This window comes from Octopus sinensis, linkage group LG3 (assembly GCF_006345805.1).
Source record: "Octopus sinensis linkage group LG3, ASM634580v1, whole genome shotgun sequence".
Taxonomy (NCBI): Eukaryota; Metazoa; Mollusca; class Cephalopoda; order Octopoda; family Octopodidae; genus Octopus; species Octopus sinensis.
In genome coordinates, this window is record NC_042999.1 from 127958130 (window position 1) to 127977560 (window position 19431).

The 19431-nt window shown below is 33.9% G+C and overlaps 1 protein-coding gene across 8 annotated transcripts in view; it reads left to right on the forward strand.

Moving 5' to 3' along the window:
• The window catches only part of LOC115209118 (ral GTPase-activating protein subunit beta), a 113038-nt gene that overhangs the window by 77523 nt on the left and 16084 nt on the right, over positions 1-19431 (forward strand). For 5 of the 8 annotated variants that reach the window (XM_029777255.2, XM_029777253.2, XM_036501292.1 and 2 more), the window contains 7 exons: positions 1394-1535; positions 3560-3631; positions 12323-12433; positions 13826-14003; positions 15175-15266; positions 16457-16581; positions 18607-18789. In XM_029777255.2, the coding sequence (XP_029633115.1) occupies positions 1394-1535; positions 3560-3631; positions 12323-12433; positions 13826-14003; positions 15175-15266; positions 16457-16581; positions 18607-18789 (903 nt within the window). Of the gene's footprint in view, positions 1-1393; positions 1536-3233; positions 3303-3559; positions 3632-12322; positions 12434-13825; positions 14004-15174; positions 15267-16456; positions 16582-18606; positions 18790-19431 lie in introns of all 8 variants that reach the window. The other 3 variants (XM_036501293.1, XM_029777252.2, XM_029777254.2) reach the window with 3 other exon arrangements.

Sequence of the window (19431 nt, forward strand, 5' to 3'; positions counted from 1 at the left end):
AGATAGATACTGCTGTTTGTGGCCTTCAATAATATAGGTACCTTAAGTAAGATATATAGAATGCTGCTCTGAACCAATACTGCTTCTGCCGCAAATGACAAATTGAGGAAATTGTATTTTAGTGTCGTTTTGACCAAGTTAATTCAAGTTAAGACTACATTTATATAAAGCTTATTTAGATATCCATAAAGAAAATACACTTCTTTAAATTTGAGGCTAAAATCTTGATATGTCAGTAGACTTGTAATTTGAACCTCGTTAATTGAACCAGATATATAATGAAGTTTCTGAAGTACTGTTGATGTTGAAACAACTTACATAAACATTGTTCATTCCCATTTGACTTCTTTATTAGAATGGGCAAGTCCTGCGACACAAGACTGTTAAGCCATTAGAAAAATGATATTTTTCTGAATCATTAAAATATCAGGATTAATTCATTTAACTAATATCACAATGCAGAATTAGTCTTGCTTATGACTGATTAAAGAGAAAACAAATTCGTTAGGATACCTTTGTTGAATAACAATATTGTGTGAAGAAAACTAATTTTTAAGTGCCACATAATTCTGAGCTTCAATAGTTTCAGCAACTCCAGCTTTGTGTGGCATCTGACAGATCAAATCTTGTGAACAACTGTTGTTAACTGAATAGTCTTGTTCATCACTGAACTATTCGTTGATATAGGAAAATGGAAATTATTTTTTATTGGTTTGGCCTGAAGGCCTTCACAGCTCCTTTGAGACCAGTGAGTTTGACATAATGTTTCTCTTGAATAATTGCAAATTGATGATTGCTGGAAAAACATGAACTGGGAGAAAATTCTAGAAGGCTGATGTACTGGGAAGGAAGCACTGGGTGGGTGTAAAAATGGCTGATGCAGAACCAGATGGTGGTGGCAGTGACAGCAGAAAAACCGGACACCGAGTGAGGAGAAGATGGGAGACAAATGTGATGAGAGTATCCTAGTAAAGGCTGCACAAAACCAGTCAGTTCTAGGGACTGGGCAACACAGTTACAGCTATAGAAAAAGCAGAAAGAGGAAACAGCACTTTTATGAACCAGAAGTTGGAGAATGTTCATGAGTGACTTTGTGTGAAGCAGTAAAGAAATGTGATTAATATTCTGATCTACTTGACCATTTCAAATCATATAACCATTTTGTTATGTTTATGAACAAGGTACATAAGTGTGTCGAAACTTCCACCCTTACTTCATAGTTGTAGTTTGTGATATGAAGGCCATCCAGCTATCTGTAATAGCAATTGCTCTAAAGAAATATTAAAAAAAAAAATTTTATCTTAGCAAATATGGAAAAGTGTGTAGGGTTGGGGTACACCATAATATTGACAAATGTCACTTGTCATTAAAATATCTCCATTTATATTTTCAGAGACCTTCACTCTAGAATTGTTGCAGCTTTCAAGTGCCTGAAGCTGTGGCTTGTTGAGCATAGTAGCCTGCTGTATGATAAAGAATGTCTACATAATGTCCTCGAAGTTGTGGAGCTTGGTATTTCTGGTTCTAAATCTCAGGTAAAGTTTTACATATGCATCTTTGACTGTCTCTCTTTATTAAACAGCTACTTATACTGATACATGTATTTTTTAAGAAGTAATATGACTGTGCTATGTTCTTCAGTTTGAATCACTGCTGCTTTGGAAAAATCTTTTGATATTTATCTACAAAACAATTGGGATTTTAATATTGCTTCTTTCTAGGGCAGTGGAATGGTACAATCAGCAGAGTGGCAGATAAAATAATGCCTTACAATCTTTAGTACATCCTTTTATGTTCAAAGTTCAAATTCTGTTGTAGTGGATTTTGCATTTACTTTTCATCTTTCCAAAGTTGACAAAATAAAGTACCATAAAGTACAGAGGTTTATATATTCAAACCTACCCTTTCCTCAAAATGTGTGGCTTTGTGCCTATACTAGAAATCACTAATACTTCTTTTCTAATGAATTAGTTGTTTATTGATGTCAACATTGTAAAGCAAAACAAATTCTTTAAACATTTGCATTACGTTCTTATTGTTTTTACTTATTTTTTCCTTATTTGTTAAAACATTTTTTTTTATTGTTGATCCTCAAAACTAAACTCTGAGGGCTTATACTAATATTTTTATTTCTGTTACTGAACTGTAACATCGTATAGGTAATTTAGTATTTTCCAATCAATGTAATTTTACTGCTGAGCAATATAGCGAATATATAGTAAATATTAGTGGAGTTAAAAACTGAAGACAAATTGTTGGATATTTGACTTCCTGTTCAGTCATTCTTACATCAAAAAGGACACTTCATTTGAAATGCATCACTTAACTATGAGAAATAGACAGCAGAGGCTGGTAGTTCATTTCTCATCCATTTAACATGACTGAAGACACATGAGTGGAACATGGCCTTCCAACCCATCTGGGGTAACTCCAAATATGAACTACTTCTATCACCAGTATGGAAAACATAGAATAAAGATGATGATGACATTGATTCCAGCCTTCTTGTGACCACTTTTGGTTCTGTGTTACAAAATTGTCTATTTTAAAGTGTTTATATTTAAACTAAAACTTAACCTTGTAATTTTATGTAAGAAGCTATATTCCAAACACCAGCTTAATAAAGAATAATTTACTTACTTTATTTTACTAAACCTTTCCAAATCGTTGATTTCAAAATTGAAGGAAACAGACAAGCAATGTGCTCTTTTTGAAATGACTTACAAATTGGTTCTATGTGTTTCTGTGGTTTGTGAAGGCATTTATCATTCTTTTTCCTTTATATATATATATATATATATATATATTATATATATATATATCTGAGTGGTTGATCAGCTAGATAACAAAGTCATAATCTTTAATCAACACTCTCAAAAATGATTGCACAGGACATAATACTCATATTATTTTATTTTCTTTCATTTAGCCTGCTAATACTTGGGTATAACTGTAACCACCCATTTTAGTTGTTGGGATTAAAGCTTGAATGTCTGTAAAATGATAGCTGTAAATAGAATATGGGCAGAGAGGGAATTCCAGAGGTTTGTAGTTCTTGGAAGAACTGATTAAGTATGCAGTATGGGTTTTGGTGACAAGGATGAGACACAGTAAGGAGATTTCATGATAAACTTCTTTATCAGCTTTAAAATGGGAGCAGCCTGTTTTAACTTCTCCCTAAACATATTTTTTTACTTTTGCGTTCCAATTATCAATTATTCTTGCTGTTGTAGCTTATATTGTATTTAGATGAAATCTCCATTTCTGGAAAGCCTTCAACCAATGAAGCAGCTTTAGAACCTGTAAGTATGGAGTGCTGCTGTCAATAATAACATTGCTTCAACCAAACCTGTTCTTCTGTTCAACCCTGTTTACAAATTGTGTTACGGTTTTTTCTTTTTTTTTCTTCTTCATTGAGTTAAAAATGCACCCAACCTCACTTTCACTTTACCTTTTTTTTCATTTTATTAATTCTGTTTTTGTTTCTTTTGTTTTTATTATTCCATTTCAAAAAACATATCATCATCACCTGTGTTTGTATTTCATTATTGAATTTCAGGATAAAGAGGATGACTCACAGACAGTAAAAAGTAAAGTAGAGAAGGAGTCCAAATCTTCTTCGGCACTGAAGGTAGTCTCAGCTGGTTTTCTTGACACTGATTCTCAATTTCCAGCTATTTTACTACGCCTGCACTTTTTATAACAATCTACGTCTATATGTGTGCCTGTAATTTGTAAATATGTGTACAGAAGATGGTGTAACTACATACACATATTCTCTTGTATAATTACATGCACATACATTCACACACTCATCTACAAATAGGCAGTTTTAGATTTTGTGTTAGATATTATTATAAATAAGTGTGCTTTTCTACAATTTTGGTCAACCGGTCTTTGCTTACTTACAACAGTTCTGTTTCTAATCTTTTATCGCAACCCTTTCCTACATGGTGTTTATGATTTTCAGATGTTGGTTTTAGTAATAGATGAAAGACCTTCATGAAATATTTGATGTTTTCATTTCAAAGAAACAAAACAATAACAACAATCTTTTCATTTGTTTCCATACCATATTCATTTTGTAATTTTTTGTTTCTCTCCATATAAGCTTCCTGTATATGATAGGATATACCATATTTTAGGTGTAGATTTATATTTTTAGAGACTACTGTATACAGATGTCAGTCATTTGTTTTCTTTAAAATTACTTTCATTTCACCTTTCAAACTCATAATACACTTCAAAAATTGGAAACAAATAATGATAATTTTTATTTAGACTTCCAATATATTGGAAACTATTACCTAATTATACTGATGTGATAGATAGAGAAAGCAATATTACCAACAATTTTTTGCAGTTTAATATTGCTAGGTTGTTACATAGCTTCCTGCTAGTATTTAGATGCTTTTCTCTAATCGCTTTCTATTTAAAATATAAGCCTATCTTGCTATTTATTGCTTAACTTCAATATTTCCAGTTTTATTTGACAGCTGTTGAAATATTGAATTAGATGATAGCTTTGCAGTGAATGAAATCACCATAGCAGTAATATATTGCTGTTCTAGAAGTAACCAAACATGGTAATAAAAGTATATAAAGTATTTAACAGAGTCCCAAGCATGCAGCTGGCATAATATCCAGAATTACTTTATCTATGCACAAACACACAAAACAATGGGCATTGTTTTTCAGCTCATAAAGAAAAGATAGAGGGTGAAACTAAAATTTATTTTAAAGTATGCTGAAGTGAAGTTCCAGCTAATATTAGAGACATAATATTTTTGAACATTTACAAGGGCAGGTTTCATAAAATATAATAGGTCTATATTTCCTTCACTCAATGATGAAGAAAACTGAATATGAGAGTAGCAACAGAAAATATACTGTAGATCTATATATTAGCTCATATTACAACCAAAATCATATAATAAATATGTGTATAGGTGTATGTGTGTACTTGTGTATATATTTAGTCGTGTATTATTTTTCTAATTTTGAAGATATTTTAAATTAGGAACTGAGGCTTTTTAAAAAAATTTTTCAAGATAGTTGATAACATAATTTATCTGGGTTGATATCTCTTAAAAGAAATTAACTATGTCATGTTATTGGAAACTTAAAAGGTTCAGCAATCTACAATCATTATTCTGCTTGTCATAACATATGTTATGCTTTAAACAACTTCAACTGCAGAAGCAATCAAAGACATAACTCAAATTTTTATATAATGAAACATTTTAATGAAAATGATAAATTCATGAATCAGAATAGAATTTAAAAATACTTATAAAACTTATAATTGCCATGGGCCCTGCTAGTTTGTATAATTGCATAAAATTTCCACCCTATAGGTTTCACATTCATTATTGTATGTATATTACCACACCAAGTTGTCTAGAGAATCTGCTTGTTGTCTCTACTGTGTTGTTATATACACATAATATCATCTTTAACACTCTCTTTTTTTTTTGTACCAGTGTTTGTGCATAATTTTAAATTGTTGTGTTCTGACTAAGAAATTTATTGCTTTCCAACTAATAATTTTGCATGCTTTCTTGATGTCTGTAAAGATATCCTTTCTTTGAGTCACAATGTTTTACAAAACATCCCTCAGATGACAAAGCTGAAGGGAACACATTCGAACATGAACACAAACGTTGCTACAATTGAACTAATTCTTTTTAAAGCACCTTGTACAAGAGATAATTTACTTCACAGCTTTACAAGCATCTAAAAAAAGAAGGAAAAGAAAAATGAATTGATGCATGCCATCAAAACATTTTCCCCCAATGTGTGTGTGTGTGATGAAAGTTAGCACAACCACTGGCGCCAGTGGTTGTGCTAACTTTCATTGGAAACATTTTTTATGTGGCTGAAACCCAGCGGATCTATTTTTAGTGCTAGAGTAGACCACATGGTGGTTACTCTCTTATATTTATATATATATATATATATTATATATATATATATATATATATATATATATATATATATACATGTATATGTACATATATACCATATTTTAGGAGGTTTTTTCCCTCTTCAACAGCACCCATCTATATATGTGTGTGTATATAAAATGTGTATATATATGTGTGTGTATGCATGTATATATATATATATATATATGTGTGTGTGTATATATATGCATACGTATGTGTGTGTATTTCATCATCATTATCGATGATGATGATGATGTGTGTGTGTATATATATATATATGTAAACATTCTTGATTGCACATACATAGTGTATATGTTTTGATATTCACTAATTTCACTGTGGGATAGCATCTAGGAAGAGACTCCCTAGTATGCTGGGTGTTAAAATACCTGAAAGTCATAGACTAGGTGAGACAATTCATCTCAGATCGAATCAAGAATGATGGATATCAATATTTTGCTATTATTGTGGCTTATCAATACCATGCACTTAGTTTGAATCATATATGTACATGTATATGTGCATATGAGTGTGTGTATATATATCTGTATATGTATGTATGAGGGGAAGTCAAAAATTATCTGCACTTTCGCCATATCTTTATTATTGTCACACTGCCTTCTGCATATTTGTATTTATAGTTGGTGCTATTGTGGTCACACCATTTTTCTTTCTGGCTTTACAGTGTAAGCATGGCCACTCCACTAGCAATGTGTACCAAAGAAAGGCAAAGAGCAGTGATCCAAGAGATGGTAATGGTGAACCGGTTCACCATTACCAGCTCTCAAACTTGCTGAATTTTCTTTTCACTGGTGGAGGTTGATGGGCGTCCTGTCCCCTCTTAATGCATCACACTTGTCCAGTCACTTTTAAACTTCTTGATCCACCACACAGTAGTGCACTATCCCTTTATTGTACTAAAAGCCTCCGATTAATTTCAGCACCTGACACACCTTTTGACCAGAGAAATCGGATCACTGCTCTTTGTTTTTCTTTGGTGCACATTGCTAGTGGAGCAACCATACTTATGCTGTAAAGCCAGAAAGAAAAATGGAACAATCTGGCTAAAACTTTGATCACATGACTGCAATAGTACCAACTATAAGCACTCATGCACAGACGACATTGTGACAATAGTAAAGATACATTATGGTGAAAGGGCAGATAATTTTTTACCTTCCCTTGTACATGTGTTTGTGAGTATATGTCTATATATGTATGTGTAGGTGGGTGTACGGCTGCATGTGTAGGTGGGTGTACGGAAACTTGCTTCCCATCCTCATAGTTTTGGGTTCAATCCTACTGCACGGTACCTTGGGCAAGTATCTTCTACAATCACTTTGGGCAGACCAAAGCCTTTTAAGTGGACTTGATTGATGGAAACTGAAAGAAACCTGCTGTGTGTGAGTGTATGTGTTTTTATATGTGTACATATATATATATGTGTGTGTGTGTGTGTGTGTCTGAAGTTTGATAAATAAGTATCCGGACTGTTACCATAGTAACAAAGCTAAAGCACACAGAGTGAAACCGCTTGGCAAAGATTGACCTTGAACTCTGCTGTGCATGTGCACTAAGTTTTAACATTCTAGCTCACTTCCACTGTTTACAGCAGTACTTGGAAGGAAGGTGTGTTGCATGTGAATATCGCATTGGCCATGACAAAGAAAGCTGTCATGGTGATACCTGCTCAGAGGCCTACGCAAAGTTGCAGAAAGTGTATGGAGACGAGTGTATTAACTGTGCGCAAGTGTACGAGTGGTTCAGATGTTTCCAAAATGGCTGAAAAAATGTCAATATTGACAAATGTTCTGGGAGACCTGCAACCAGCAGAACTGAGAAAAATGCCGCAGATGTGCATGCAGCTGTGAGGGGAAATTGTCTAATCACCATCCATGAGTTATCAGAGTATGTGCAGATTAGTTATGGTTCAGTTCAGTCCATTATCACTGAAGATTTGCATATGAGACATGTGTCTGCCAAGTTTGTGCCAAAACTGCTTTTAGCTGACCAAAAAGACACTCGGGTTTCAGTTGCACAAGATCTCCTTGATTATGTTGAGAATGATGAAAACTTTTTGAAAACTTTGCATAAGCCTCTAGGCAGATATCGCCAAGCTTTTGGCAACATTTGATGCAGATTCTCTGCTCAACTTTCTCTGTCATGGTCAATGCAATGATCACACGCTACACACCTTCCTTCCAAGTACTGCTGTAAACAGCAGAAATGAGCTAGAACATTAAAACTTAGTGTGCATGCACAACAGAGTTCAAGGTCAGTCTGTGCCAAGCGGCTTCACTTTGCATGCTTTAGCTTTGTTACTATGGCAACAATCCGGATACTTATTGATCAGACCACGTATGTACATATATATATATATATGCAGTTATGTATATCTGCATGTTTGTGTCTCCTTATCTTGGTGTTGCATGATAGTTGTAAATGAGTGTCACTGTCATACAAGCAGTGTAATTCAATACTCTGGAAAATATGTCTGGCTATGGGGAAATGTCACCTTATTTAGAAGCAGGTGGTAGTTGGTGAAAGGAAGGGCTTGTGGCCATAGAAAATCAGCCTCAATAAATTCCATCTGACCCATGCGTGGAAAAGTGGATGTTAGAATGATGATGATGATGATGGTGGTGGTGGTGGTAGTGCCGGCGACGGTGGTGCATGTGTGTGTGTGTAACCATAAGTACTTATATAAAAAAATTGTGATCCTGTGCTGAAGCTAGAAATCATTATTGCTTGTTACCCTGTAAGATTATATTTTTATATGAAAATAAACTGAAAATATGAAAGATGAGGAACATTTCCAATCAATTTGGATGTTATTATTGACTAGAAGCCCCCCTTGCAGCCTCATGGTTCTAGGTTAGATACCACTATGCACCAGCTTGGGCAAATGTCTTCTGCTGTGATTTTAGTTTGCCTAAGGCCTTGTGAGTGGAGTTTGGGCAGTGGAAGCTGTGCAGAAATTCACCATGTGTGTCATCATCATCATGATCAGCTCATTTTACATCGACTTTCCATGTTGGTATGGGTTGAATCGGTCATTATAGTCCAAGTGCGTTCATTTTCAGAGTTACTGCACTTTTAGATGGGCTAGAGGACCATATCACACTCAGACATTCTATTCTGGCATGGTTTCTAAAGCTGGATGCCTTTCCTAACACCATTCACTTTCCAGCATGAACTTTGTGTATTTTGTCGTGTCACCAGCACTAAAGTGGTTGTCATGTGCTTGACAAGACATCAAAGAGAGAGAGAGAGAGAGAGAGAGAGAGAGTGAAAAAATAATGAAGGTAGGGAGTATTGAATACAGCTAAACCCAGTGCAGTCCCTTGTTACACAGGTGTCTTGATGAAAAGAATAAAGAGTAATGATAGAGTGTAAAAGTGTAAAGGGATTCAATATGGAAGGGCATTGAATATGGTGCTGCTTGCTTGATGGGGCTGGGATCATCCCAGGTTGGTGGTCACAGAGATGTCATCATATGTAGAGCTGACCAGGTCCACCAGTGCTCTCCTTTGCTGGTGGTCTTGTGCCAGCTCCTCTGCATCCTCCAAGGTGAAGTTGAGCCTCTGGAGATCTTTCTTAATTACATCCATCCTGAAAAAGCTTAACAACCACAAAGCCTCTGGAATCTGCATTATCAATCATGTATGGGTGTCAGAGCAACTACCAAATGACTGGACCAGGAGCATCATCCTCCCCATATGGAAACAGAGGGACAACAAATTTGTCTGCAGCAACCACAGGGGTATCACTTTCCTCTCCATCCCAGGCAAGCTCTTCACCAGGATTGAATATGGTCAGAGCAAATAATTTCCCACATTACTCAGGCATCATATTACAATGAATAGGCAAGTGAGTGATACATGAGAAGGTAATGAAGAAGCAAATGTATGGAAAATTAACCTCTTTCAGCAGTGTCATTTGAAACAGCTATTTTGCCATGTCTGCATATATAGTATACATGAATATGTATGCATTTGTATATCTTTCACTGAAGTATATTGCATAAGATGTAGACATCAGTGAGAAAAACATAAACCGGTGCTTTCAAATGAAAATAGCCTGTGGTATTTGTTCCACCCAAGTGGAACAGATAATCTCTTGTCACTGTTGTTCTTAGTAATGCAGCAAGCAAGTAGTTGCCTCTCTAGAAGCCTGTAACCAATGATGCTGTTGCAACTTAACATTATAGAAATTTATCACTTTTACTGATCAGTAAAAGTAATATAAAAGTGACAATTTCTATAGTGTTTCAGTTGGTCCTGTCATCAGCTCATGTCTTATCTAATTACTATAATCAAGTAATTAAGGGATCTCTTTCTTCATTCTGCAGCATCTTTGGCTCTTATTGAATGAATTAGGATACTGCAAGCCAATGAAGGATCATCTACACAATCACTCAACCTGTTAGAAACAAAAGTCAAGTCTCCTTCAAATCATACATGGCAACAACGGTGGCTAATTGCAAAAGCTTTCAACTATTATTATTAAATGGGATAATGGTGGTGGTATTTCTTTCTTCTTTTTTTTTACCTTTTAATCTTTTCCCTGTATAAAATAAAAGAATAATTAAATTTGTAATTTTATTTTACCATTAAATAAAGCACTTTTATTTTCAGTTAATTTAATCTGACCAGCAAGTTCTTTCCCCACCTTCCTTTGATCTTTTATCTTTCATAACATGTCCAACCATTTAATTTGAACAAAGTATGATGTATTGTTTTTATGCATTGTTTTGGATATGACTGTTTTTCTGTTTGGTAATGTTTGTTACTTTTCATTTGCTCTGTGGCACTAACTAATTTTATAGCCTGTGCTGTTTGAAATACCGTTTTTATGTTGATATTGAAATATTATGCTTAAATGTATGCTACTACAATATGGAGTAATCTTTTACAAAAATACATATATAAATATATCAAATAGGTGCTTCTCATGCATGCTAAATTCTAAGATTAAGTAATTAGTTATTCAGTAATATTATGTAGTCAGTTTAATATCAGTGAAGATGAGATGACTAAGTGGATAACATATAAAGACTGTCTATTCATAAGTCATGCATTCAGATCCAATTTCATTTTGTTTCTGGAGAGAATACCTTATTCTACAAATCTCAGATCATTAAGCTGTTGCGAAGTTTTAGAAAAATCATCCTAGAAAATACTTATGATATACTGTTGTTTCTTCATCTACTTAATGCCTTGAAATTGGAACTACACACTACTGACATTAATATTTGCTTTGAATTAATATTATATTTATGTCACTCTTTTATAAGTGAGTTTTTTTTTTCCTATCTAAGGGAATATAATTCCTATTTTTAAGGAAAGAATTCATAACAATTTGGTTACAAAAGAAATAAAATATTGTTGAAAAAAGATTAATATATTTTGACAAAAGCAAAGAAAGGTTTCAGGGTGGAATTTTTGTATTATAATTTTACTTCAATTTAGTAGTACTGAAGAATTAAGATTTTTGTTTTTTAAATCTCAAAGTAATTTCTATATTGAAGATATATCACCCAATAAATTGAAGTGGCCATCTAGAACAAATTCTAATTTTATATTTATTAAAGCTGAACATGTCTCTAAATTCTCCATTTAAATCTCTCAGAGATTGGAATGTATTCTGGGTAAGCAATATATCTATACGCATGTGTTCATGTACACGCACACACATGCACATGGACCACAGAAACAGAAATGCCTTGTTATGTGGAAACTATCACTGTGTTAGTGCCTGGTTCTTGCCCGATTGTAAATAGTTAGAAAGACTATATATTCCAGGATTTGACTGGTCTTCACACTCTGTTGTTGAATTTGTACTAACTTCACACAAGTGTTTCTATTACAATATTATTGTTTTATAACTGAATATCCTGTTCCAGAAATTATGCATATAAGAGCACTTTTTTCATTACTTATTGATAATTAATTTCCTTTACAAATATTAATATTGGCTATTTTTGTTCTCATAATTGTTATTTCACTGAAGTGAGGTTCATTTATTGAGATGAGGGGAATAATATTATGAATATTACACTCCACTACTGTGTCTTTTAGATTGTACCTTGCTTCTTTGCTGGATATTGATTTTACTCACTTTATTCAAGAAGAGGTGGTGGATGACAAATGCACTGTAGTGTAATCAGTAAATGTGGAAGACATGCAAACAATAAGACACATTGTCTAAACTTTGTCAGTGGAGTTGTGTTTTGTCTGTGTCAAGCTGGTGGTGCTTATAATGTCCAATATTATTTACTTAAGTGTTTGTTGCAAATGTCTCTGTTGCTTACCAATGGACAGACGTTTTTCACTGTTAATGAAATGGCTAACGTAATCTGCCATGTTTTCTAGCATCGAGCAACAGATGAACCAAAATACAAAGGAGAGAAACAGCTGAAGCCTAAATCCATGAGAGTTAAAGATGCTGCTGAAGAAGTCCTTACGTGTATTATTGACCAAGTGGTAAATTTATTTCAATGATATATTATTTTGTTTTCTTGGTACCTATTAATTGATTATGAATTAACTTATAAGGTTTTAATCTATTGGGTCATCACATGAATAATGCAGTTTTTTCAATTGCATGATCTAAAAATCAGAGGGGGATGGGATAAACTACCTGCATCAACTTGCTATAACAGCAGGTAGTAATTTTACCTTGTACTTATTCTTAATGCAAGTGACAAAGAATATTCGGCATATTTTGCTTTATGAGTTCAATAAAGGCAACAACACAACAGGAAGTGCAAGGAACATTGATGCAGTATATTGGGATCAGACATTAAGCATAAGCCAGTGTCACTGGTGGTTCCAAAAATTCTGAGCCAGAAACTGCAGCCAAGAAGATGAGCCTCGTTCTGGAAGATCTGTAGAGCTTGACAAGGACATCCTGCAAACCCTGGTGAAACAAAATCCCATTGTAACTGTTGAGGAACTAGCAGAGAAGCTTGTATTTGGTCATTCACCCATTCATCAACAACTGCGTGCCATTGGAAAAGTTAGCAAATTGGGTCAGTGGGTTCCTCACAAACTTTCCAAGTTTAATCGCATGCAGAGAGTGAATGTGTGCTCTTCTTTACTGTCACGTCTCTCAAATGAAACGTTTTTGAACTGAACAGTGACTGGTGACAAGAAATGGGTTCTTTATAAAAATATCAAGTGCCGAAGACAGTGGGTAGGGAAAGGAGAAACATTAGTACCCCAGGTTAAAGAAGGTCTTCACCCACGTAAGGTGTTGTTATCTGTTTGGTGGGATATGAAAGGTTTAGTCCACTTTGAACATTTAAACCCAGCTTGAGTGGCTTAAGTCAGCACTAGAAGAAAAACAACCATCTTTAGTTTCGAGATAAAAAATGTTCTTCCATCAGGATAATGCTTGGCCACATACAGCGAGTATGACATTCCAAAGGCTGGAGCAGGTTGAATGAGAAACAATGCCCCACCCGCCATATTCGCCGGACATTGCCCCATCTGATTATCATTTATTCCTCAGTTTTCAGAATCATTTGGATGAAAAACAAAAATGAATTCTGTAGACAAGGTCAGAACAGTAGTGGAGAAGTATTTTTTGTCATGGGTAAGTGAATTTTGGAAGAGGGGCTTTGCATGTCTACAAGATAGATGGAAGAGCATTGTAGAAAATGAAGGAGAGTATATTTTAGATTAAAAAAGAACTTTGGTTATCTTAATTTTGAAAAATAAAAGAAGTATAAAAAAAAAGCAAATTATTTATGAGATGAGCCAATAAATCATATCAGATATTGTACGCATAATTTTGGTAGCATCCCCATCATTTGCCACCTACTAAAAAATAAGCAAACCTTATACAAATTTGCAATAATTTCTTGGTTTCAGGGAGCATTTCCACCTCCATGTGGCCCAGAATCCTTGTTCTCTTTACTTGATGAGCAGTCTCTTCTTAAATATGCTAAAAATACTTCCTCACATGACCAAGGTTCACCATTCCGTTACTTTGTGCTTGAAAACTCAATAATTCTTGCACTCTTAGAACAGCCACTTGGAAACTTAGAAGGTAAGATGTTACAGTATCTTTTGTTGATCAACATCATCAAATATTAACAAGGATTTAACTGATTTGGATAATAATGATTTTGTTTAATGCCTGTTTTACATATTTATATATATATATATATATATATATATATATATGGACTTCAATAATTTATAATATGACTTTTAAAATCTGTATTTGTATTATTATCTTATCTATTGATTTATATAATATTTTGTATGCTTTTGATGTTCTCATTTGTAAAACGAATAAATAATCTAACATTATAATATCTGTAAATTGATGAACAAACTAAATTTGTTTCTCCATTTGTAATATATATATATATATGTATATATACTCACACATATACACACACACAATCAACAAGGCAGTTTCTATATAATCATTTAATTTAATCATTGCTCGTTTCTCACCTTACTATCTTTAAAATGGAGTGTCATCTCAGTAATAAATTATAGGACAGCATCATCCATCATCATCATTTAATATCCGTTTTCCATGCTGGGATGGGTTGAACAATTTTATCAGAGCTGGTAAGCCTTGCGGGGCCATACCAGTCTCCATTGTCTCTTCATGGTTTCTACAGCTGGATGCCCTTCCTAATGCCAACAACACAGAGTGTACTGGAAACTTTTTATGTAGCACTAGCACCAGTGCATTTAATGTGGCACCAGCGCCAGTGCTTTTTATGTGGCACCAACCAAGCTATCAATTCTGCTATGGCAGACAGATCTTCTTGAGTACAGCAAGGTACCAGATATCTCGGTCCTTTGCCAGCTCCTTTTGCATTCACTACTTTTATCCCATGCCTTCCTGGGTCTCCTTCGTCCATGGGTTCCAGCCACTTTAAGTGATCGGCACTTCTGTATGCAACTGTCTACATCCATGCAATAATTATGGCATGGCTACAGTTAGACTAACAATTTATTCTTCCATTGTCTATTTGCATATCATAGAACAGAATTCATCATGGCTGTCTTTCAATGCTTCCTTTTCATCATACACCATTGCTGTCTCCATACCATTGTTATCTCCATATGATAGAACAGAACTGATCAAAGCTACTAATTGTTTTTAATTTTTTTATTATCAATTAAAATTAAATTTGTTCAAGTATTAAATTTTAAAAATCTTACTCTTTTATTTTTCTCCTTGTTCTTTAAATTAGATCCATTACCTACAGTAACAGCCCTCATCCGTGGTCCTTTTGGACGACATGCCTGGACTATGCAACTTCGACACCAGCCACGCAAAGTAATTGTAAGTTTTATTGTTTAGCTGCTCTGCACGTCTTGATCGTTTTGATGCCAGGAAGAAGCTGCAGCCATTGTTTAGTACCAGTAAAGGCAATCTATTTTAACATGGAAATACTCATATTTTGACTACATTTACTTCATTTTTGTATCTGGTTTGCAAGATTCTTTATGTGAATTTATGTGTTGAAACAAATTTTGTTGTGTCTAGGGAGAGTCATTACACCAGTATTAATAACATGCTGGGTGTTTTTAATATGGCACCAGCATGAGCACTTTTACATGATGCTGGCACAAGTGCTTTATATGTGACACTGGTACAGAGTTGTTGCAGGACAATCCTCTTCAAGAAGGAGCAGCATTAGCACTTCTGCTGTGGAAAATGGGTGTTCTTGAGTACAGCAAGGCACCAGATATCTCGGTCCTTTATCATCTCTTCTGTAAGGTTCAGTGTCCTGAGATCGCCCTTTGGTACTTCATCCCATGTCTTTCTGGATTTCATTTTTCCATGAGTTCCATCCACTTTGATTGATGAGCACTCCTTTATGGAGCTATCAATAAATATGTATAATCATTTATCTAGTAAGAGATCGTTAAAGAACTGTAACTAGTTAATGAGAAAGTTGATACAAACCTTTAGATTTATAATTTAAATCAATTAATGATTTCATTTTATTTCATATATAATCAAGGGTTCTGAAAATAGTAATGTAATAGAAATTAAATAACTGCGAAATTTTGGTATTGAAATATATATATAATAATAGTTTAGAGATGTTAAACGCATGAAAAATAGTAGTTAGAAGCTAGTGCTATCATATTAAATGTATGGACCTCCTGTATGCGGAGCAGAAGTGCAAAAAATATCGTTCGTTGAATGAGTGTCTTTTCTTCATTGCATAATTATTTGTTAATTGCTTTTTAATGCTCCCTGCTTTGCTACATTAACTCTAACATAGCAGTTTATATTATATATTGTATTTGCTTGTGTATAAGTCACACTGTTTTATATTTGATTTTTACTGAAAAAATGGGCTAAAACTATTGAGGAAAAGAAAAATTTGTACCTAGGATTGCAACTTATACATAAGCAAATACATATGTGTGTGTGTGTATATATATATATATATATATATATATATATATATATATATATATCAAACCGTTTTTATTTTCTATTTTTCATAATTTCAACAGAACAACTCCAAAGCTAATGTTTCTCAGGTTCAACGACCGTTTCCCATGGAGAATGTTGGCTTTAAACACAATGTAAAGCATCGATATTTTCCTGAGATTGTAGAAACAATTCCTGCAACAAAATTGTAAGTAAAATTGTTCTGCTCTAAATCTCCAAAAACTATAATCGAGCTTTTTTTGTTCCCCTATTCTCTTCATTTATCTTTTATATATTTTACTTGTCTCAGTCATTGGACTGCAGCCAAGCTGGGCACCAACTTGAAGAGATTTTAAGCAAACAACTCGAACCTTGTACTTAATTTTTTTTTTTTTTTTTTTTTGTTATCAAGTCTGGTACTTATTCTATTGATCACTTTTGCCAAACTGTTATGAAGACATAAACAAAGAACACCAATTGTCAAGTGGTGGCACAGGGACAAACACAGATACAAAATCTCACACACACATATACGACAGGTTTCCATGCAATTTCTGTCTATCAAATTCACTCTTAGCACATTGGTTGTCTCATGGTTATATAAGTAGAGAACACTTGACCAAAGTAGTATGCAGTGCCACATGGTTGCAAAGCTAGCTTCTTAACCATGCCGAAGTATCGAACCCACGACCTAATGATAGTGAAACCCAATGTCGTGTGCTTCACTATTCTGCAAAGTCTCCAAGTAATCATCACTTTCATTATTCTAGAAGTAATAGAAATGTTGCTATCGTTTTGCTATTAACTTTCAAATTCTAAGGGCGATAATTTTTTTTTATTTGAAGTTAATCCCCTTTGGATACATACATGTGTGAGTGTGTGTGTGTGTAATTGAGGTATGTTAGTGACATCAGATCCCAGTGCTAACATTTATACTCTGTTCAACTTGAGTTTGCTGGAATTTTTTCAACTTTGCCCTCTTCCTTTTTATTTTGGTCTAAAAATGATGATGGTCTTAGTGAGCAAACAAACAACCAACCAACCACTTTGCAAAGGGCAAAGTATGTTGGTCTATTTGCAAACTTATGGACTCTCTATTTATTTATTTACTTTTTTATGTAATTACTTTTTATTTTTTTACATTAAGAAGCAGATGATGAATGAAAAAAAGAAAAGGCATTGCTTCGGGAGTCAATGTTTTCAGAAAGGCATGAATGCTACGAATTCCCTTATATAGTCTGGAAAAAAAAAATTATCAGTGTTTAAAAATTTCTATCCCTTTTTTCCCTTATATTATGAAATATCTGGTGAGTGGCCTGGCTAACTAACCCTTTACCATGTTTCTGTTGAAAAACACACTGTTTAATTGAAAATTAACTTGACACTTTGAAAGAAAGTTTTAATCTAAGAACACTTTATCATCAACCCAGAGACAGTTTCAGGCAATTGGTATTAAAAGGGTTGAATAAACCATTCCCCAAAATAGTAAGGATCTTGGAAACTGTTGGCAAGAAAGTAATTTCGTTTTTCTCAAATAGATAGAGTTATGATTTTTGAGTGACTTTTTTGTTAATGTTTTGACATTTGAAAGTTGTTACGTTTAGCTTTCTTTAGAAGTAAATTGCATGTAATTTTGTTCACAACTGTTAGTTCAGTGTCAGTTGTAACATGGAGTGCAAAAACAAACTTTTCACCTTATTTTCCATTTTTATTTCTATGAAGGCTCACAAAGAGATATGTGAAGTTTATGGCATTGATTGCTTAATAGAATGCACCTGTCAGAAATGATTTTAAAAATTCCGTTCTGGAGATTTTTCACTCAAAGATGACCTAATCAAATCTAAGCCGTAATTGAATCAAGTTATAGCTGTGCGAGAGGTTGCAGAGAGGTTAAATGTATCACACACAACAACTGAAAATCACTTAGAATGTCTTGGACTTGTTAAGAAGCTTGATATTTGGGTTTCACATAAATTGAAAGAGAGTCACTTAACACAATGAATCGATATTTGCGATATGCATCTCAAATGCTCCTATCAAACACACTCATAATAATCATTTTGAAATCATGTAATCATCATCATCATCATCATCGTTTAACGTCCGCTTTATTCATTTTCAAATTTTATTTTATTGCTTTGATTTAGACTCACACACATACATATATTTTGGCTAAAAATTATTCATTTTACTTTATTAGAGATTTCAGTTTAATAATTTTTATCTTTTACAGAGAATTCAGCATTCCAACTATGGAGTCTATTGTAACAGAGAAGACTTCATCTGAACTTGAAGTTCTTCGACAGATAATAGACACACAAGTAGCTTTTGAAAATAATATTGCTGAACAGGTCACTGAGAAGAGAAAACGTAACTGTCATCAAGTTAACTCCGACACAGAATGCAAACCACCCAAGTAAGTTTTGCTGCCAAAAGCAGACTGCCAGTTATTGCTCTTATCTTAGGAAGTTTCTAAATGAGCAGTGATGAGCTCAACATTTTCCTCAAAGTCTATGCTTCTTTGAAGTACAGACTCTATTTTTATGTCTTAAATCGTCTTATAACATGACCCCACCACACCACCACCACCAGAGAGAGAGAGAGGGGAAAAGTTTAAAGTGACCCCTCTTTGAATACAAACACAACAATAAGGTTTTTAATCCAAATTGATAAGGGAGAAACATTTACATATTTTTTAATGCAAAATGTATGGATGTTTTTTTTTTCCTTGTCTGTTAATTTTAATCATCAGAGCTATCCAACAACTATTTGATCCCCATGTAACAAAGAAAGAAGAAAAAAACTCTTTTGTTTCTTCATCAACCATGGAAGAATGTTTGAAGGTTTAGAAAGCAGAGATAAACATTGTTGTGCAAGATGTGTAGTGTTAGTGTACATCAGGTGTTCTCAACAATTTTTTACCTATGGACCTCTTTGATTTCCATTTTCTTCTGGTGGACCCCTTTGGCCATTCGATGTTTTAAAACTATTTTTGTAGAAACTTCTTTCAAAATTCCTACTTTGTCTTTCACACATTAACTTGGGTAAGTTGAACTAT